Source organism: Cololabis saira, chromosome 20 (genome assembly GCF_033807715.1).
Source record: "Cololabis saira isolate AMF1-May2022 chromosome 20, fColSai1.1, whole genome shotgun sequence".
In the NCBI taxonomy this organism is placed as follows: Eukaryota; Metazoa; Chordata; class Actinopteri; order Beloniformes; family Belonidae; genus Cololabis; species Cololabis saira.
Window position 1 is genome coordinate 5,449,398 of NC_084606.1, and position 19,164 is coordinate 5,468,561.

The 19,164-nt window shown below is 41.8% G+C and overlaps 1 protein-coding gene across 1 annotated transcript in view; it reads left to right on the forward strand.

The window, feature by feature from the left end:
- The first annotated feature begins 7,438 nt into the window (after nucleotides 1-7,438).
- ttc29 (tetratricopeptide repeat domain 29) overlaps nucleotides 7,439-19,164 on the forward strand; it is a 24,476-nt gene continuing 12,750 nt past the window's right edge. Inside the window, exons 1-10 of the mRNA XM_061710814.1 lie at nucleotides 7,439-7,518; nucleotides 8,385-8,444; nucleotides 8,598-8,621; nucleotides 8,742-8,875; nucleotides 8,969-9,136; nucleotides 10,562-10,744; nucleotides 15,515-15,579; nucleotides 15,751-16,026; nucleotides 16,201-16,312; nucleotides 17,432-17,517. Coding sequence (XP_061566798.1) covers nucleotides 7,439-7,518; nucleotides 8,385-8,444; nucleotides 8,598-8,621; nucleotides 8,742-8,875; nucleotides 8,969-9,136; nucleotides 10,562-10,744; nucleotides 15,515-15,579; nucleotides 15,751-16,026; nucleotides 16,201-16,312; nucleotides 17,432-17,517 — 1,188 coding nt within the window. The remainder of the gene's footprint in view (nucleotides 7,519-8,384; nucleotides 8,445-8,597; nucleotides 8,622-8,741; nucleotides 8,876-8,968; nucleotides 9,137-10,561; nucleotides 10,745-15,514; nucleotides 15,580-15,750; nucleotides 16,027-16,200; nucleotides 16,313-17,431; nucleotides 17,518-19,164) is intronic.

The following is a 19,164-nucleotide window of genomic DNA, read 5'->3' on the forward strand; positions in this document are numbered from 1 at the left end:
GCTGGCGCCCCCTGCTGGTGGAAATGTGTCTATGACGCAAAACTTTGTTAACAGAAATGTTGAAATGTAATATTTATTCTACACATGTTTACAGCATTGGAAAACGTTCAGAATGTTTGTGTCATGTTTGTCCTTCTACAGAAACCACATTAAAACCAAAAATATATTTCCCTCCCCATTTACTTCCATTTTAAAACATTTTTGAAAAAAAGGAAAAAAGAAAAAAGAAGAAAAAAAGGAAGAAAAAAAGGAAAAAAGAAAAAGAGAAAAAGGGAAAAATAAGAAAAAAAGAGAAAAGGGGGGAAAAAAGAAAAAATGAAAAAAGAAAAAAAGAAGAAAAAAAAGGATAAAAAGAAAAAGAGAAAAAAGGAAAAAGAAGAAAAAAGGGGGGGGGGGAAGAAAAAAGGAAAAAAGAAAGGAAGAAGAAAAAAGGATAAAAAAGGACAAAAAAAGGTCAAACATATTTGAAAAAAAAGTAGTAATAGAAGTAGTAGTAAAGCTGCAGGAGCCACTAGGCGGCGCTAAAGAGCCGCGGGTTGAGACCCCTGAACTAGAAAGATGACTAGGTTAATTTCAGAAAATCTGTTTTATTTACTCTTTACTCTTTAGATCATTCAGATCATTCAGGTTTCAGCAGTGTTATTTCCATATAGTGTCTAAATATCAGAACAGTTGAGAAAATAGCCCTTATTTTCATTTAAACAGATGAAATAAAGGTTTCACTAATCACAATATTGTTCCATGTTTGATTCACCATCTAAGACAGGGATTGTCAACCGGTGGTCCGCGGCCCTCTGGTGGTCCGAGGCGGTACTGCAGGTGGTCCATGAAATTGTAAATGGAAAACAATATTTAAAAAAAATATATATATTTATTCTTTAGACTCAATTTTCCATTTACTATTCATTTTTGTGAATAATTTACCCATCCAAATGATGTCAAATGAGTGAGAGTGAACTTTGTAATATTATAAGCCCTCTAGGCTTCCTATTGTTCATTTTTCATTGACTGTTTTATGTTGTTTTTTTGTTATAGCAAAAGATGCAAATAAAAATATACACTGGTGCAAATAAATAGCCTCTATAGCCCATACTCTTATTTAAAATCAAGGTGCATAATAAAACAGACATCCCCAAAAGCAGTTGCTTCCTGGTTTTAATGGTGGGACTGGAATAAAACCAGTTAAAACCTCTGGTCTGAGAGATCATTAAATCCACATTTGACAAATGTAAGTACCGTGGTTTTTAATCTGGACCTGGTCGACTTGTGGAAAAATGTTATTTTCATTTTTTCACAATTAGAATAAAGGTTTTACAAATCACATCCTATGTTTTACATATTTATACAATTACATTTACACAAGTTTATATAATATATTTGCACTGCACTGTGGTTTCTGAACCGGGCCTGGTTTAACTCGTCCAGGACCCCAGGATTATTCTTTAAGGAACGACAAAGTGACAGTAAAGTTAAACAGTCGTGTATTTAACTCGTCTCCACCTTAACTAAGTTGCTTGTATGTGCAGTTGTTTTGCAGAGCAGCAATTCCACGCTGAATTTAATTTATTATTATTACATTTATTGAACAGGGACAAATGTATCAAACATTATTTCATAAAAAATACAAAACAGATGTCGTACATACAGTTTTCTAGCCAGAGCTAATTTGCAACCCCTGTCCCTGGTTAGGCCTTCACTTAACATTCAAAAGCAGAGTTAAAACAGTACAAAACCATTAAAATACAAAACATGCAAAACAGAATAAAGACAATACAAAGACAAGAAGCAAAAACACAAACCAGATAAGGACAGAAAACTAAAATAATCCAGTGGTACAGAATGTTAAAGTCAATGCTTGTTTCAGTTTCAGCCGTTGTTTTACTTGTTTACTTAAAAACCTTGAGCTCTGTCAGTATTTTCATTTCAGGTTCAGTTTATTCCATAATTTGGTACAGATTACCGAGAAAATGTTGTTCTGTGTTTTGCTGCTTGTTACACCTCTAGTTCTAATTCCACTGTTTGGTTTGTTAAGTATTTCTGGGGCAAAGGTTATTCACACATTTGAAAATAAGTTTTAAAAATGAGAAGCCTACACAACTGTCTAAACTTAATAGATTGTATTTTGTGATAATTTGGCAGTGGTGCCACCTTACATCTTACAGGTTTTCCATCCATTACTTTCAGTGCCTGTTTATATAGTTTATAGTTTATATAACGTCCTAATAGGTGTAAATGTTGTCCCATTAGCTCGGCCCTAAACAGTTATACCATATGATAAATGAGAAAATATCCTGGCATGCATGAACTGTTGTGCTGCCTTAAGGGGTTTATATTGAAAAATTATATTATTTTATTATATAATATTTTAAGAAAACTCAAATATCCTATCTCAAAAAATGTGAATATTCTGGGAATCTTAATCTTAAACTGTAAGCCATAATCAGCAATATTAAAATAATAAAAGGCTTGCAATATTTCAGTTGATTTGTAATGAATCCACAATGTTCTATTCTTATTCTTCTTTCTTTCTTTCTTTCTTTCTTTCTTTCTTTCTTTCTTTCTTTCTTTCTTTCTTTCTTTCTTTCTTTCTTTCTTTCTTTCTTTCTTTCTTTCTTTCTTTCTTTCTTTCTTTCTTTCTTCTGACGGAATGAGGGTCTGTTTTCCCCCTAAACGTGCCCAAAAAGTCACCAAATTTTGCACCAAGCCAGGCCTGGTGAAAAATGTGATATTTAATGGTTTGCATTAATGGGCGTGGCCTAACGGCTCAACAGCGCCCCCTAGAAAACTTTGTGCCTCAAGCCCCACAATACGGTTTGACGTACATGCACGAAAATCAGTACACACCTGTATCATGGGACAACTTAAAGAAAAGTCTCTTGGAGCCATGGCCCAAACCCAACAGGAAGTCGGCCATTTTGAACATTTTGAATTCATCGTGTAATTTTGGAGCAATATATGCCATTTCTTCGAGAATTAATACAGCCCGAACCGTAACGTGCTGTGAGGTGCCGTGAGGGACATAATTCTGAATTAGCGTTCATAAACACATATGAAATCCAACTCTTTTACACACTATACTGAAAATCTCTCATACACACAGGTGAAATGCTCTTATACCTACAACTGGAAATGTATCCACTCACATATAGAACTGAAATGTGCTCACAGATACTACTGAAACGCTCTTACACAAACTAGTGAAATCTGCTCATATATACAGTTGAAAATGTTTCCTCTCACACACACACTAGTGAAAATCCTCTCACAAACACAACTGAAAATTCTCTCACACACACTACTGAAAATTTCAGTTGAAACGGAAGTGGGTTGGTTATAAATAAATAATAATAATAATAATAATAATAATAATAATAATAATAATAATAATAATAATAATAATAATAATAATAATAATAATAATGGTTATAAATAATAAAAGTCAGATGATTAAAAAGTAAAGGGCCCAAAATTGAACCTTGTGGCCACTTGGCAAGTCTGTACAGTTGACACGGTGTAATTAATAATGATAATAATAATAATGACTTGGATTTCTATAGCTCCTTCAAGACACCCAGAGCTTTACAGAGATCATTATTCATTCATCCACATCCTCACTGGTGGTTGTAGCTACGTTTGTAGCCACAGCTGCTACGTTTGTAGCCACAGCTGCTACGTTTGTAGCCACAGCTGCTACGTTTGTAGCCACAGCTGCTACGTTTGTGGCCACAGCTGCTACGTTTGTAGCCACAGCTGCTACGTTTGTAGCCACAGCTGCCCACAGACTGACAGAAGCGTGGCTGCCATATCACGCCAAACGGCCCCTCCGACCACCAACATTCATAAACATTCACACGAGGCACACTTGCCCAAGGACACTACGACAGCAAACTGGGACCGAGCGGGATTCGAACCGCCGACTTTCCGATCATTGGACGACCCGCTCTACCACCTGAGCTAATGCCGCCCCATAAATCAGATTTAACCCATTGCTCTCTTTGCTCAGGATATAACCGAAACCAAGCGATTCATTGTCTCATCTGAGCAATGATATGCTTTAAGCTTGTTTAGGAGAATTTCATGGTTTACAGTATCAATTAACGTTAAGTTAAAGTTAAAAGCAAAATGCAAAACTGCACCTGAGTGACAACTTCCTTCATCCACAGGTGAGGATGAGCGGCGCAGGAGAGAAGACACCGCCGGAGACCAACAACAGCCGGCCACGGAACAGTCAGACCAAGAACAGTCAGACCAAGAACAGTCAGACCGGGAACAGTCGTCAGACCGGGAACAGTCAGACCGGGAACAGTCGTCCTGGGAACAGTCGTCAGACCGGGAAGAATCTTGCTACAAGGTTCACATACTAACACAAACATCCTAGTTTCTAGAGCGTAGTCAGATTTTGGTAAAACGGTCCTAGTTTCTTCTGAGCGTAGTCAGATTTTGGTAAAACGGTCCTAGTTTCTTCTGAGCGTAGTCAGATTTTGGTAAAACGGTCCTAGTTTCTTCTGAGCGTAGTCAGATTTTGGTAAAACGGTACTAGTTTCTGGAGCGTAGTCAGATTTTGGTAAAACGGTCCTAGTTTCTAGAGCGTAGTCAGATTTTGGTAAAACGGTCCTAGTTTCTAGAGCGTAGTCAGATTTTGGTAAAACGGTCCTAGTTTCTAGAGCGTAGTCAGATTTTGGTAAAACGGTACTAGTTTCTAGAGCGTAGTCAGATTTTGGTAAAACGGTACTAGTTTCTAGAGCGTAGTCAGATTTTGGCAAAACGGTCCTAGTTTCTAGAGCGTAGTCAGATTTTGGTAAAACGGTCCTAGTTTCTTCTGAGCGTAGTCAGATTTTGGTAAAACGGTCCTAGTTTCTAGAGCGTAGTCAGATTTTGGTAAAACGGTCCTAGTTTCTAGAGCGTAGTCAGATTTTGGTAAAACGGTCCTAGTTTCTAGAGCGTAGTCAGATTTTGGTAAAACTGTACTAGTTTCTAGAGCGTAGTCAGATTTTGGTAAAACTGTACTAGTTTCTAGAGTGTAGTCAGATTTTGGTAAAACGGTACTAGTTTCTAGAACGTAGTCAGATTTTGGTAAAACGGTCCTAGTTTCTGGAGCGTAGTCAGATTTTGGTAAAACGGTACTAGTTTCTAGAGCGTAGTCAGATTTTGGTAAAACGGTACTAGTTTCTAGAGCGTAGTCAGATTTTGGCAAAACGGTCCTAGTTTCTAGAGCGTAGTCAGATTTTGGTAAAACGGTACTAGTTTCTAGAGCGTAGTCAGATTTTGGTAAAACGGTCCTAGTTTCTAGAGCGTAGTCAGATTTTGGCAAAACGGTCCTAGTTTCTAGAACGTAGTCAGATTTTGGTAAAACGGTACTAGTTTCTTCTGAGCGTAGTCAGATTTTGGTAAAACGGTACTAGTTTCTAGAGCGTAGTCAGATTTTGGTAAAACGGTACTAGTTTCTAGAGCGTAGTCAGATTTTGGTAAAACGGTACTAGTTTCTAGAGCGTAGTCAGATTTTGGCAAAACGGTCCTAGTTTCTAGAACGTAGTCAGATTTTGGTAAAACGGTCCTAGTTTCTTCTGAGCGTAGTCAGATTTTGGTAAAACGGTACTAGTTTCTAGAGCGTAGTCAGATTTTGGTAAAACGGTCCTAGTTTCTAGAGCGTAGTCAGATTTTGGTAAAACGGTCCTAGTTTCTAGAGCGTAGTCAGATTTTGGTAAAACGGTCCTAGTTTATTCTGAGCGTAGTCAGATTTTGGTAAAACGGTACTAGTTTCTAGAGCGTAGTCAGATTTTGGTAAAACGGTACTAGTTTCTAGAGCGTAGTCAGATTTTGGTAAAACGGTACTAGTTTCTAGAGCGTAGTCAGATTTTGGTAAAACGGTACTAGTTTCTAGAGCGTAGTCAGATTTTGGTAAAACGGTACTAGTTTCTAGAGCGTAGTCAGATTTTGGTAAAACGGTACTAGTTTCTAGAGCGTAGTCAGATTTTGGTAAAACGGTCCTAGTTTCTAGAGCGTAGTCAGATTTTGGTAAAACGGTCCTAGTTTCTAGAGCGTAGTCAAATTTTTGGTAAAACGGTACTAGTTTCTAGAGCGTAGTCAGATTTTGGTAAAACGGTACTAGTTTCTAGAGCGTAGTCAGATTTTGGTAAAACGGTCCTAGTTTCTAGAGCGTAGTCAAATTTTTGGTAAAACGGTACTAGTTTCTAGAGCGTAGTCAGATTTTGGTAAAACGGTCCTAGTTTCTAGAGCGTAGTCAAATTTTTGGTAAAACGGTACTAGTTTCTAGAGCGTAGTCAGATTTTGGTAAAACGGTCCTAGTTTCTAGAGCGTAGTCAAATTTTTGGTAAAACGGTACTAGTTTCTAGAGCGTAGTCAGATTTTGGTAAAACGGCCCTAGTTTCTAGAGCGTAGTCAGATTTTGGTAAAACGGTCCTAGTTTATTCTGAGCGTAGTCAGATTTTGGTAAAACGGTCCTAGTTTCTAGAGCGTAGTCAGATTTTGGTAAAACGGTACTAGTTTCTAGAGCGTAGTCAGATTTTGGTAAAACGGTCCTAGTTTCTAGAGCGTAGTCAGATTTTGGTAAAACGGTACTAGTTTATTCTGAGCGTAGTCAGATTTTGGTAAAACGGTCCTAGTTTCTAGAGCGTAGTCAGATTTTGGTAAAACGGTCCTAGTTTATTCTGAGCGTAGTCAGATTTTGGTAAAACGGTACTAGTTTCTAGAGCGTAGTCAGATTTTGGTAAAACGGTCCTAGTTTATTCTGAGCGTAGTCAGATTTTGGTAAAACGGTCCTAGTTTCTAGAGCGTAGTCAGATTTTGGTAAAACGGTACTAGTTTCTAGAGCGTAGTCAGATTTTGGTAAAACGGTCCTAGTTTCTAGAGCGTAGTCAGATTTTGGTAAAACGGTACTAGTTTCTAGAGCGTAGTCAGATTTTGGTAAAACGGTACTAGTTTCTAGAGCGTAGTCAGATTTTGGTCCGCAGGTCGAGGGCGTTACGTGATCCCGCTGCACCAACAGGATTTACTAGTAAACACAACGGCAACATGGCGGCGACCGCGGTGTCTTCCGGCTAATAGCACGATGATGAAAACAAACCCCAAAAGTCGTCAAAAATGATCAGAAATGATCTGAAACCAACATGAAATTACATGTATTACTATTATAGTAATCAGATTACACCGTATATCAGCATCACTGAAATGGACCTGATGCTTAATCAATCACAACGAAATGCAAATATTATTTATATATTTATTCAAACGAGGCCGTTATAAACACTAAACTGTAATTAAATACAGACACATGCAGATGCAACAACACATTACATCAGATGAAAATACAAGAGGTACAAGAGGAAGATGCTGATACCAGATCTGTCACCTTGGTGTGTGTGTGTGTGTGTGTGCGTGCGTGCGTGCGTGCGTGCGTGCGTGTGTGTGTGTCAGCAGGATGAACCGGTCCAAGTCCTCAAGAACCAGTTGGACTTCAGACGAATCAGATTCCTTCCTCTCCAGGAAAGAAATTTCGCTGTAAGTTCAATCGCCATGGCAACCTCAAGGTCAACGGACGCTTTTAGGACTTGTGGTGCAGTCGCTGTACCGTGTTCACAAACCACAGAAACAACTATTTATTTTATTTTTATTTATCTGTATATGCATATATATATATAAACATATATATACATATATATATATGTTTATATACATATATGTATACATATATATACTTTTTGACAGAAAATGTTGCATTTTTGTTAACTTGGGTTTTACCTCAATCATTGTGGTAATGTTTAATTGTCTACATTTGCATTTTCTGAAAAAATATGCATCGCTATTCATATATTATCATTAGTATTCAATATTTCATTGTTGAGACAAGGCAATATATTAAAAAGTTAGAGATAACATGGTGTTAAAATGTATTTTAAACGTACTTACAAATATTTAGAACATGATTCTTAAGAACATGTCTTGTATTTACTGGAATGATTGTGAAAACTTTGCTTGTCAAATAATTTTGTATTAAAATCTGTGTTTTGTTTTTGTGATGGTAATTTGTGACATTTTGCTGTGACTTAAAAAAAGCATCATAATATCAAAATGATCTTGAAGTACAATCAAAGCTATGCTAAGATCTTTGTTCCAGACCAATTGATAAATGTATGTATGTATGAGGGGTATTTCTGCCAGAAGGGTGGTGTTAGTGACACATTCCAGCACAGTGCTGCCCTCTGCTGGCCTCATGGTGCATCTCTAGAAGAATCTGTAGAGTGTGAGTGGATCAAAGGTCTCCTGCCTGATTCAAGATTCAAGATTCAAGATTTAAGATTCAAGACTTCATGAATCCCTTGAAGGGTAATTTGATGATGTTAGCTGTTCCTCGTCTCTCCCTGCAGGTTCAGGAACAGCCTGAAGCAGAACATCTGTGTGCAGATGCTGCAGGACGGCTACCACAGGTCTGTCTGCTGCTCACGCTCCCTCCATTCCTCTCTGGACACGGTTTTGTAACATAATGCGACGCAGCTGCAATTATTTGATCTTGTTTCTGTGAACAAGTCTGATACAGACTCACGAGAACAGAAAAAAGTTTTTTCTTTTTCCCCGTCCAGGTCGTTCTCGGAGCTCTTCTCTCTGTTGAACCTGGACGGGGATCGGAGGGCGGCGCTGGAACCAGGATCCTCCAGGACTCTGCTGAGCCTGGACGGGGATCGGAGGGCGGCGCTGGAACCAGGATCCTCCAGGACTCTGCTGAGCCTGGACGGGGATCAGAGGGCGGCGCTGGAACCAGGATCCTCCAGGGCTAAAACGCCACCGCTGGAGGAGCAACGCCACAAACTGGAGACCATGAAGCTCCACCTGAGTCTGGCCGAGGAGGCCGACAGGAAAGGTGCGTCCAGAAACACGCTGCCTCATCCGTGCGGCTGGAAGAACCCCGAGTGTTTTAGTCCAGGGTTTCTTCAGGGTGTCGGATGTTCTTCAGGCGACCGGTCGGCGTCGTGTGAGCAGCTTCTGCTTTTGGGCGACTTCTTCTCGTCTCCGGAGGACGCGTGGCTGAGTCTGCACTTCTACCATCGTTGTACGGAGAGAGGAGGATGCAGGCCGGCGGCCGAGGCCCAGACACGCCTGGCCCAGCTCTACCTGCAGCAAGGTGAGTAACACACCTGGCTCAGCTCTACCTGCAGCAAGGTGAGTAACACACCTGGCTCAGCTCTACCTGCAGCAAGGTGAGTAACACACCTGGCCCGGCTCTACCTGCAGCAAGGTGAGTAACACACCTGGCCCGGCTCTACCTGCAGCAAGGTGAGCCCGGACACGCCTGGCTCAGCTCTACCTGCAGCAAGGTGAGTAACACACCTGGCTCAGCTCTACCTGCAGCAAGGTGAGTAACACACCTGGCTCAGCTCTACCTGCAGCAAGGTGAGTAACACACCTGGCTCAGCTCTACCTGCAGCAAGGTGAGTAACACACCTGGCCCGGCTCTACCTGCAGCAAGGTGAGTAACACACCTGGCCCGGCTCTACCTGCAGCAAGGTGAGCCCGGACACGCCTGGCTCAGCTCTACCTGCAGCAAGGTGAGTAACACACCTGGCTCAGCTCTACCTGCAGCAAGGTGAGTAACACACCTGGCTCAGCTCTACCTGCAGCAAGGTGAGTAACACACCTGGCTCAGCTCTACCTGCAGCAAGGTGAGTAACACACCTGGCTCAGCTCTACCTGCAGCAAGGTGAGTAACACACCTGGCCCGGCTCTACCTGCAGCAAGGTGAGTAACACACCTGGCCCGGCTCTACCTGCAGCAAGGTGAGCCCGGACACGCCTGGCTCAGCTCTACCTGCAGCAAGGTGAGTAACACACCTGGCTCAGCTCTACCTGCAGCAAGGTGAGTAACACACCTGGCTCAGCTCTACCTGCAGCAAGGTGAGTAACACACCTGGCTCAGCTCTACCTGCAGCAAGGTGAGCCCGGACACACCTGGCTCAGCTCTACCTGCAGCAAGGTGAGTAACACACCTGGCTCAGCTCTACCTGCAGCAAGGTGAGCCCGGACACGCCTGGCCCGGCTCTACCTGCAGCAAGGTGAGCCCGGACACACCTGGCCCGGCTCTACCTGCAGCAAGGTGAGTAACACACCTGGCCCGGCTCTACCTGCAGCAAGGTGAGTAACACACCTGGCCCGGCTCTACCTGCAGCAAGGTGAGCCCGGACACACCTGGCCCAGCTCTACCTGCAGCAAGGTGAGCAACTCTCGTCCTCCTCGGCTCGCAGGACGTTACTGCACGAGTACAAGGAGAGAACTAGTTAGAACACTGCAAAAACTCAAAATCTTACCAGGAATATTTGTCTTATTTCTAGTTAAAATGTCTAATTTTTAGTCAAAAAATCTCATTACACTTAAAACAAGAGTCATTACCAGAAAAATAACTTGTTATTTGACAATTTTCACCTGTTTCAGGCAAATTTTCACTTGAAATAAGTAGAAAAATCTGCCAGTGGGACAAGATTTATCTTCTCATTACAAGCAAAAAAATCATATATATCAGATAATGACAGAAGTGTGTCTGTCTTCTCTGGCAGGTGAGCTGCAGCAGGCGAGGCAGCAGGCGGAGCTGTGTCTGCAGCAGACGGACCACCGGCCCCTCAGGCTCCGGGCCTGCAGAGATCTGGGGGAGATCTACGTCCGGCTGGCTGAGGCTCAAACTACCGACGTCCCCACGGCCCTGACGCTGCTGCACCGAGCCCTCGGCCTGGCCAGAGAGAGTAGGTGGAGGACACAAAATACTGTATTTTCCGCATTATAAGGCGCACTAAATATCTGGTAAAATACCGACTATAGTGGCTGGGGTTGAGTTAGCATCTACCTGATGGAGCTGTGGTGCAGGAAATGCTACAAGATCCTACAGCAAATGCAAAAAGAAAACAAGAAGAAAAGTACTGTACGTCAAACTTTATTAACAAAATAAAAACCCGCTTTGCTCTGGCTCGTCAAAGTCTCTATTATGCGAGTCAGCGTCGCTGCTGTTGTCTTGAACGTCTGTGACGATTCCTGATGTTTTTAGCGCTGTTACTTCGGTGACACCAACTACATTACCCACAATCCCCCTGACTACAGTAACAGAAATTACCGTAATGATCATATATAAGGCGCACTGCCGGTTTTGAGAAAATTAAAGGCTTTTAGGTGCGACTTATAGTGCGGAAAATAGGGTAATCAGATCAAAAAAGCTGAGGTGAAGATGTTTGCAACAATGAAAGAACATTGGCCACGATTACATGGTGTTTTTTAATTGGGAATTAACTATTCTCAATTAAATCATTCCGAATTAAACTATTTTCCTTGGAGTTTACATGGAAATAGTAATTCTGAACTGAGGTTTCCATGGAAACAGGTTTAATGGTCTTTCTCCAATTCCTCTCCAGGTCTGGGGGTTGGGAAGGTTCTGATTGGATAGGGGGGGGACCGGAAGTTAAACTACCGGAAGAAAAACTAACTTAGCCGCTACAACTTTGAAAAGATCACAACTTTGATGTTTCCTGTTTCCATGTGTTCTTTTAATGATTTCTATTTCTTAAATAAATGGTCTCTGCTCTTGACCAGCGTTGGCCATTTTCATTGGGAATTAGGTGTTTACATGGTAATTTTTACTCATTTTTTTCCAGGATTCTGATTGGCTAGCATGACTTGCGGTGCGTCCGAAATGCCGTACTAAAAAGTATACTTAAGTTCGGCACACTTTTGAGTAAATATCAGTAGTGTGCATTAATTCGGACGTACTATTAAGAGCCACACGGCACTTCCTGCCGTTGGGAGGGGGAGTTGTTACCATGGCAACAGCAGCAGTAGCAGCTGTTACCATGGTAACAGCTGCAGTAGCAGCTCCGCTCTTTCCCGTTTAACCTGGCCCAAACAAGATGACATTATATAATATTATTAAATACGAATATTATAATATTAATATTATATAATAATATTATTATACTTAATATTAAACTTATGACACATATACGTATCACTTAGCAACCAAACACTGCTGCATTGCATTGTGGGAAGTTTCTGCTCAGCTAATGTCCATCAATCCACACTAATACATTTCTCCAGAGAGTATGGATAGTACATACTACTGAGTATGGATAGTACATACTACTGAGTATGGATAGTACATACTATTGAGTATGGATAGTACATACTATTGAGTATGGATAGTACATACTATTGAGTATGTTCTAATGTTTCGGACGCACTAAAAAATCTTGCACACTCATTTTGCTGCTCATTAATCTGGGAATGTGGGATTTCAGACGCAGCCATAATCTTCTGGTTACACTGCCCCCTGCAGGTTTGGCTGCTCATCGCACCTTAACAGTATTTATGCAGGTTCCTGGAAATGATGGTATTTTTAGAAACGTGGAGGGGGAAATATCTGTTTTTGTAAAAACCCAGATATGTGGAAACGTGGCCTCAGTCTGTTCAACTCTAAACATGGACTTGTATCAGATGGGAACAGAAAGGTGTAAGAACAAGATGGCGGCATGCCCAGTGTCTCTCTGCAAAATGTTTGTTGGTTTTTGGCAGTTTTTATTGGATTTTATTCACTTTTAACAGCTTCTTTTATGTTGCCTGCGCTGCTGAGCTATCATTGCATGATACAATCTGGAAATCTACACTAAGGTCAGTGGATCAGTGCATATTTTTGTCCAATTGAGAAGACACTCTGCTCTCCATGCTTGGCTACTAGCCTAGCTCCATTGACTATAGCCCTGAGCTAGCTAGCCCTGAGATAGCCCCATAGGCTAGCCCCTAGCCTTTTTGTCTTCCCAGTTTTCTCTGTTCGCAATTTTTTTTAACACTGGAAGTGTGGTTCGCCTTTAACCGGGATCTTCCTAGCTACATCAATTTTTTTGGGGGGGGATGTGTGAGCTCTGTGTGGGCTACACCTGTGTACAGCTCTGCTCTACTCTGATGGTCTGAGGCGTGTTGTAAACTGGCCCAGACCCTCCGTGGCTATATCATCCAATGTTTTGAGAGTTTTTTGGGTGCTCATATCTGGAGCTAGCATTGCCCTGTAGCATCTAGCTGGAGCTAGCACCAGTCCTGCAGCAACTAGCTGGAGCTAGCATCAGTCCTCCAGCAACTAGCTGGAGCTAGCATCAGTCCTGCAGCAACTAGCTGGAGCTAGCACCAGTCCTCCAGCAACTAGCTGGAGCTAGCAACAGTCCTCCTGCAACTAGCTGGAGCTAGCATCAGTCCTGCAGCAACTAGCTGGAGCTGGCATCAGTCCTGCAGCAACTAGCTGGAGCTAGCATCAGTCCTGCAGCAACTAGCTGGAGCTAGCATCAGTCCTGCAGCAACTTGCTGGAGCTAGCATCAGTTCTGCAGCAACTAGCTGGAGCTAGCATCAGTCCTGCAGCAACTAGCTGGAGCTAGCATCAGTCCTGCAGCAACCAGCTACCTGGAGCTAGCTACCAGCAGCAACTAGCTAACAGGAGCTAGCAACCAGCCCTGCAGCTAGTTACCATTCCTGCTGCAGCTAGCCCCCCAGCTGGCCTCTACCCGACCTGCAATAGCTAGCCTGCTCCACCCTGCTAGTCTACTCCATCTGTGATCCGGCTCTCCATCTGGGCTGGTAGGCTATGCAGAGTTAGTTTGGCTTGCCTGGTGGCTGCTCTCTTGTTTGCTTTAAGTATTGCCTTAGCTTAGGAACAATGTTGTTCTCTGCTCTTGTCATGCTTTTGTTAACTGGGTGGGACTCTACTACTAGTGACAACTGTCAGACATACGACTTGAAAGAAGAAATGTCCCAGTTGGTCACTCCAAGGGGTGAAACCCTTGTTTATGGTGTTCCATCCCAGTCTCCACTCCATTTTGTCCCTAACACTCTCAGCTACGCAGTCTTTGCAAGTTGGCGGCAGCTTCTCAGCCTCCTTGTCCTAAAAGACTGCTGCACAATCACCTCTGTGGACACTCTCCTGGACGTCATAACCTTCAATGACTCCAAACCTCGACTGACCCCTCCATCCATGGCTAAAAAGAGACTGTTTGTCCTTTTAATGCCTTTCACTCAAATCCTGGCCCCATGTCTGGTCCTACCATTTGTAACACGCCAGATGATTTTAAAAACATGCATGGGTTACGCTTCATTCATATTAATGCACGCAGTCTCCAACCTAAGATGGATATGATGCGTATTTGGGCTGAATCGACTGGTGCACATATTATTGTTGTCTCCGAAACCTGGCTCTCAAAGTCCATATTAGATAGGGATGTTGCCATAGATGGGTTTGATATCTACCGCACTGATCGTCCTCGTAGAGGGGGGGGCGTGGCCATCTATGTTAGATCATTTCTCGCTGCTCATGTCCTGCTTTCTACATCTGCTAGTAAACAATTTGAACTGTTAGCCTTGAATGTAGATTTGTCTGGAGGTCAGCACCTAACTGTTGTTGGCTGTTATAGGCCTCCATCAGCCCCCTCAGATACACTGTCTTCTTTAATGCAGCTCCTGTCTCAGCTTCATTCTAACGAAATTGTCCTCCTAGGGGACCTAAATTGGGACTGGCTCTCCTCAGCTTCAGATGACTTTAAAGCCCATTGCCTGTCTTTTGATTTCACTCAAATCATTGAAGGTCCCACTCGGCTTAATCCCAAACGACCGGACAAATCAACGCTTCTTGACCTACTCATCACTAACAGGCCTCACAAATTCACGGCATCCAGTGTTTTTGCTAATGATCTCAGTGATCATTGTGTGATCGGAGCTATCAGGGATTGTAAAATCCCCCGTTCTAAGCCCCGTATCGTTCACAAGAGAGATTTGAAGAACTTCTCAGAGCAAGCTTTCCTCCACGACCTGCAGCAGTTTCGATGGGACCGCATTTTCCTGATTGGTGATGTTCACCTTGCCTGGAACTACTTTTGTGACAGTTTCACCTATCTCATTAACAAGCACGCTCCTTTCCGGCGCTTCAGGATTAAAGGTCGGAACACTCCCTGGTTCTCTAGCGAGCTGTCCTCTCTCCTTCACGAAAGGAACCGGCTTTGGGCTGTTGCCAGGAAATCCGACTCTGAAACCGATTGGCTTTCTTTTCGGCAGGCTAGAAATAGCTTTACTGCCTCCATCAAAAAAGCTAAAAATGACTTCTATCTTTCCTGCTCTACTGACAGTTTGAACGATCCTAGAAGATTTTGGAAGACTGTTAAGTCTCTCTCTGCCAACTCTGGCCCTGCTGAGCTACCTCCTCATATCATCCATGACTCAGTACCAGTGTTCGATAAATCAGAGATGCTTAATTGCTTCAACAAACACTTTATAGCCTCTGGTTCATTATTTGATTCCTTGCCAGGAGCCAACTCTCCACCCCCCAGTTCTCCTCCTCCTTTGGGGATGGCCTCCGGTAGTCTCCCTGGGCATCACTCCTTCTCGTTCTGCCATCTCACTGTTGGTGATGTTTGGAAAGTCCTGAGGAAGCTCGACCATAGGAAATCAGCAGGTCCTGATAATCTTCCCCCTTTCTTTCTGCGCCTTGCTGCAGACTTCATTGCAGGACCTGTTTCGCACATCTTTAACTTATCCATCGCCAACAACGAGATCCCAGAGGTATGGAAATCTGCCTTTGTGGTCCCACTCCTGAAGGGTGGTGACCCCAAATGTTTGAACAACTACAGGCCAATTTCCAAACTTCCTATTCTTGCTAAGGTTCTTGAGCAATTAATCAATGTACAGATCAAGGACTTCCTGGACTTACACAATATCCTTTCACCCTTGCAGTCTGGTTTTAGGAAGCAGCATAGCACAGTATCCGCTGCTCTTAAAGTGGTCAACGACATCACTGAGGCCTTGGACAGGAAGAACCACTGTGCCGCACTCTTTGTCGACTTGTCAAAGGCATTCGACACCGTCGACCACTCCATCTTATGTCAGCGCCTCTCGGACATTGGTTTTTCCTCCCATGCTGTTGGCTGGTTTACAAACTACCTGTCTCAGCGTAAACAGGCTGTGCAGTTTGGTGATCTGTCCTCCAACATGCTTACTACCTCTAATGGGGTGCCACAGGGTTCGGTCTTAGGGCCAACCCTATTCACCATTTACATAAATGAAATAAGATCAACCTCAAATGCTGCTGTTCATCTTTACGCGGATGACACAATTATGTACTGCTTTGCTTCTTCCATCTCCCGTGCCTTGGAGTCTCTACAGACTGCTTTTGACACCCTTCAGTCCCAGATGTCTCAGCTTAGACTGGTGGTGAATGCAGGGAAGACCAAGGTCATGCTCTTCTCCAACAGCAAGCAGGCGTCAGCGGCACTTCCTGGCATTGTGTCTCGTCAGGGTACACCTATTGAGATTGTGTCAAACTACAAATATCTTGGCGTTGTTCTTGACAACACTCTCACCTTCCAACTTCACATCAATATGCTCTTGAAGAAACTGAAGTTGAAACTGAGCTTTTTCTTCAGAAACAAGTCCTGCTTTTCAGCTCTTGCTAGGAAACGGCTGGTTACTGCCACCTTCTTGCCTCTTTTGGACTATGGTGATGTCCTCTACATGAATGCATCTGCAAGCTGTCTCCAACTTCTGGATGCTGCGTACCATGGAGCGCTGCGCTTCATAACCGGTTGTAAACCACTTACACACCATTGTGTGCTTTACTGTCTGGTTAACTGGCCATCTCTTTCCATCCGCCGAACCCTCCACTGGTACACTCTCATTTACAAATCCATTCTTGGTCTGCTCCCACCCTACCTCTCTGTCTACTTTTCACGCAAGCAATCCAGATACGCTCTCCGTACGCAGGATATAATTACTTACTCCATCCCCTTGGTCCGCACAGAGAAAGGCAAAATGGCGTTCTCTTTTGCAGCCCCGTCCGCTTGGAACTCCTTGCAACAGAGTCTGAAGTTGACGAACCTGATTCCCCTTGCTAGTTTTAAGCTTTTGCTTAGAGACATGGAGAGTGCATCTTTATCTTGTACTTGCACTAGATGACCTCTGCCGCAGCTAAGCATTTAAAGCACATAAGCTAGTCTGTGTTCTACAAGTTTTATTTTTGTCTGGGGCTAGTGTGCTAACCTGATATCTCTATTTTCCAGCTATTTAACGGTTATAGTGTATTGTCATTTCCACTCTGCATCAGTTTCAAGTGTTATGTCCTGTCATATCTTGTCATGTCTCATTTTTATGTTTTATGCAACTGTGTGGATGTGAACAGGTCACACTTGAAAATGAGTCTTCGGACTCAAGTGTTTTATCTGTATAAATAAAGGATAAATAAAAATAAATAAAAATAAAAATTCATCCATTCATCACAACCGTTTTATCAACAAAGTAAGAACCGTCCTGATGGGTCTCATCAGAACCGGTTTGTTCTGGTTCTGGTTCTGGTTCTGGTTCTGATCTGGTTCTGATCTGGTTCTGGTTCTGATCTGGTTCTGTTCTGGTTCTGGTTCAGGTGAGCACCGGCCGCTGGAAGGGCGGGTGTTGTTGGGACTGGGACGGACCAATCAGAGGACGGGAGACCAGCAGGCAGCCCGACAGGTAACCACGGCAACAGCTTCTCAGACAGGTAACCACGGCAACAGCTTCTCAGACAGGTAACCACGGCAACAGCTTCTCAGACAGGTAACCACGACAACAGCTTCTCAGACAGGTAACCACGACAACAGCTTCTCAGACAGGTAACCACGGCAACAGCTTCTCAGACAGGTAACCATGAGGTTCACATGAAGAGATGGACTGTGTTTCCAGCATCAATAACCCTTTTCTAACCGGAATATTAGCAATAACCCGGTTACACGGCCATGTAAACACCAATCACCAATAACCCCTTTGAGTGTTTGGTAACACTTTACAATAAGGGTCCCTTAATTAACGTTAGTTAATGCATTATTAAGCATTAATTAACAGTTTAATAATAGTTAAATATCCATTATTATGTATTACCTAACATTAATTAGCATATTAGTTAATGCATTAATGAACAGTTAATTAATGCCTACTGCTCAGAGTTAATTAATACATTAGTAAGCATTAATAAACGTTACATGATGTAATAATTTATCCTTATGTATGCATTACTTAGTATTAAGTAATACATTAGTTAATACATAAGTAAAACGTTAATAATGTGCCTAGTAATCATTTACTAATGGTGTTTATTTGGAGTGAATATGCATTAAGTAACAGCTACCTAATACATCTACTAATCATTCACTAATGGTGTACATGTTTACTGGATGGGCATTATTAAACAACTATTTATAGTCTTAAGTAATCATTTCCTAATGGTGCTGTGTATGTTATCAGGTAGCTTACCTGACCTTATGAACGGTAACCTGACATAAACCTTAATAAATGTATAGGAGTGGCTCATAACCATTACTTAACCATTAGTAAAGGCTTGCTGGACCCTTATTGTAAAGTGTAACACATTTATCCCTTAGGTAACACATTATTAATGCTTAACTGCCTCATAAGCATTACTTAACCATAATTAACCATTAGTAAATACTATTCTGGACCCTTATTGTAAAGTGTAACACATTTATCCCTTAGGTAACACATTATTAATGCTTAACTGCCTCATAAGCATTACATAACCATGATTAACCATTAGTAAATACTTTTCTGGACCCTTATTGTAAAGTGTAACACATTTACCCCTTAGGTAACACATTATTAATGCTTAACTGCCTCATAAGCATTACTTAACCATAATTAACCATTAGTAAATACTATTCTGGACCCTTATTGTAAAGTGTAACACATTTATCCCTTAGGTAACACATTATTAATGCTTAACTGCCTCATAAGCATTACTTAACCATAGTTAACCATTAGTAAATTAAGCAATCACATATAAAGAAGTGTATACTTTTTATTTAAAGCAAAATATATATATATATATATATATATATATATATATATATATATATATATATATATATATATTTATTTATATATATATATATATATATATATATATATATATATATATATATATATATATATATATATATATATATATATATATATATATATATATATATATATATATATATATATATATATATATATGTTGTATACATATAACAAATGTTATCTGTTAAAATCTGTTTTATTTTGTTTTAAATAAAAAGTGTAAACTTCTTTATATGTGATTGCTTAATTTACTAATGGTTAATT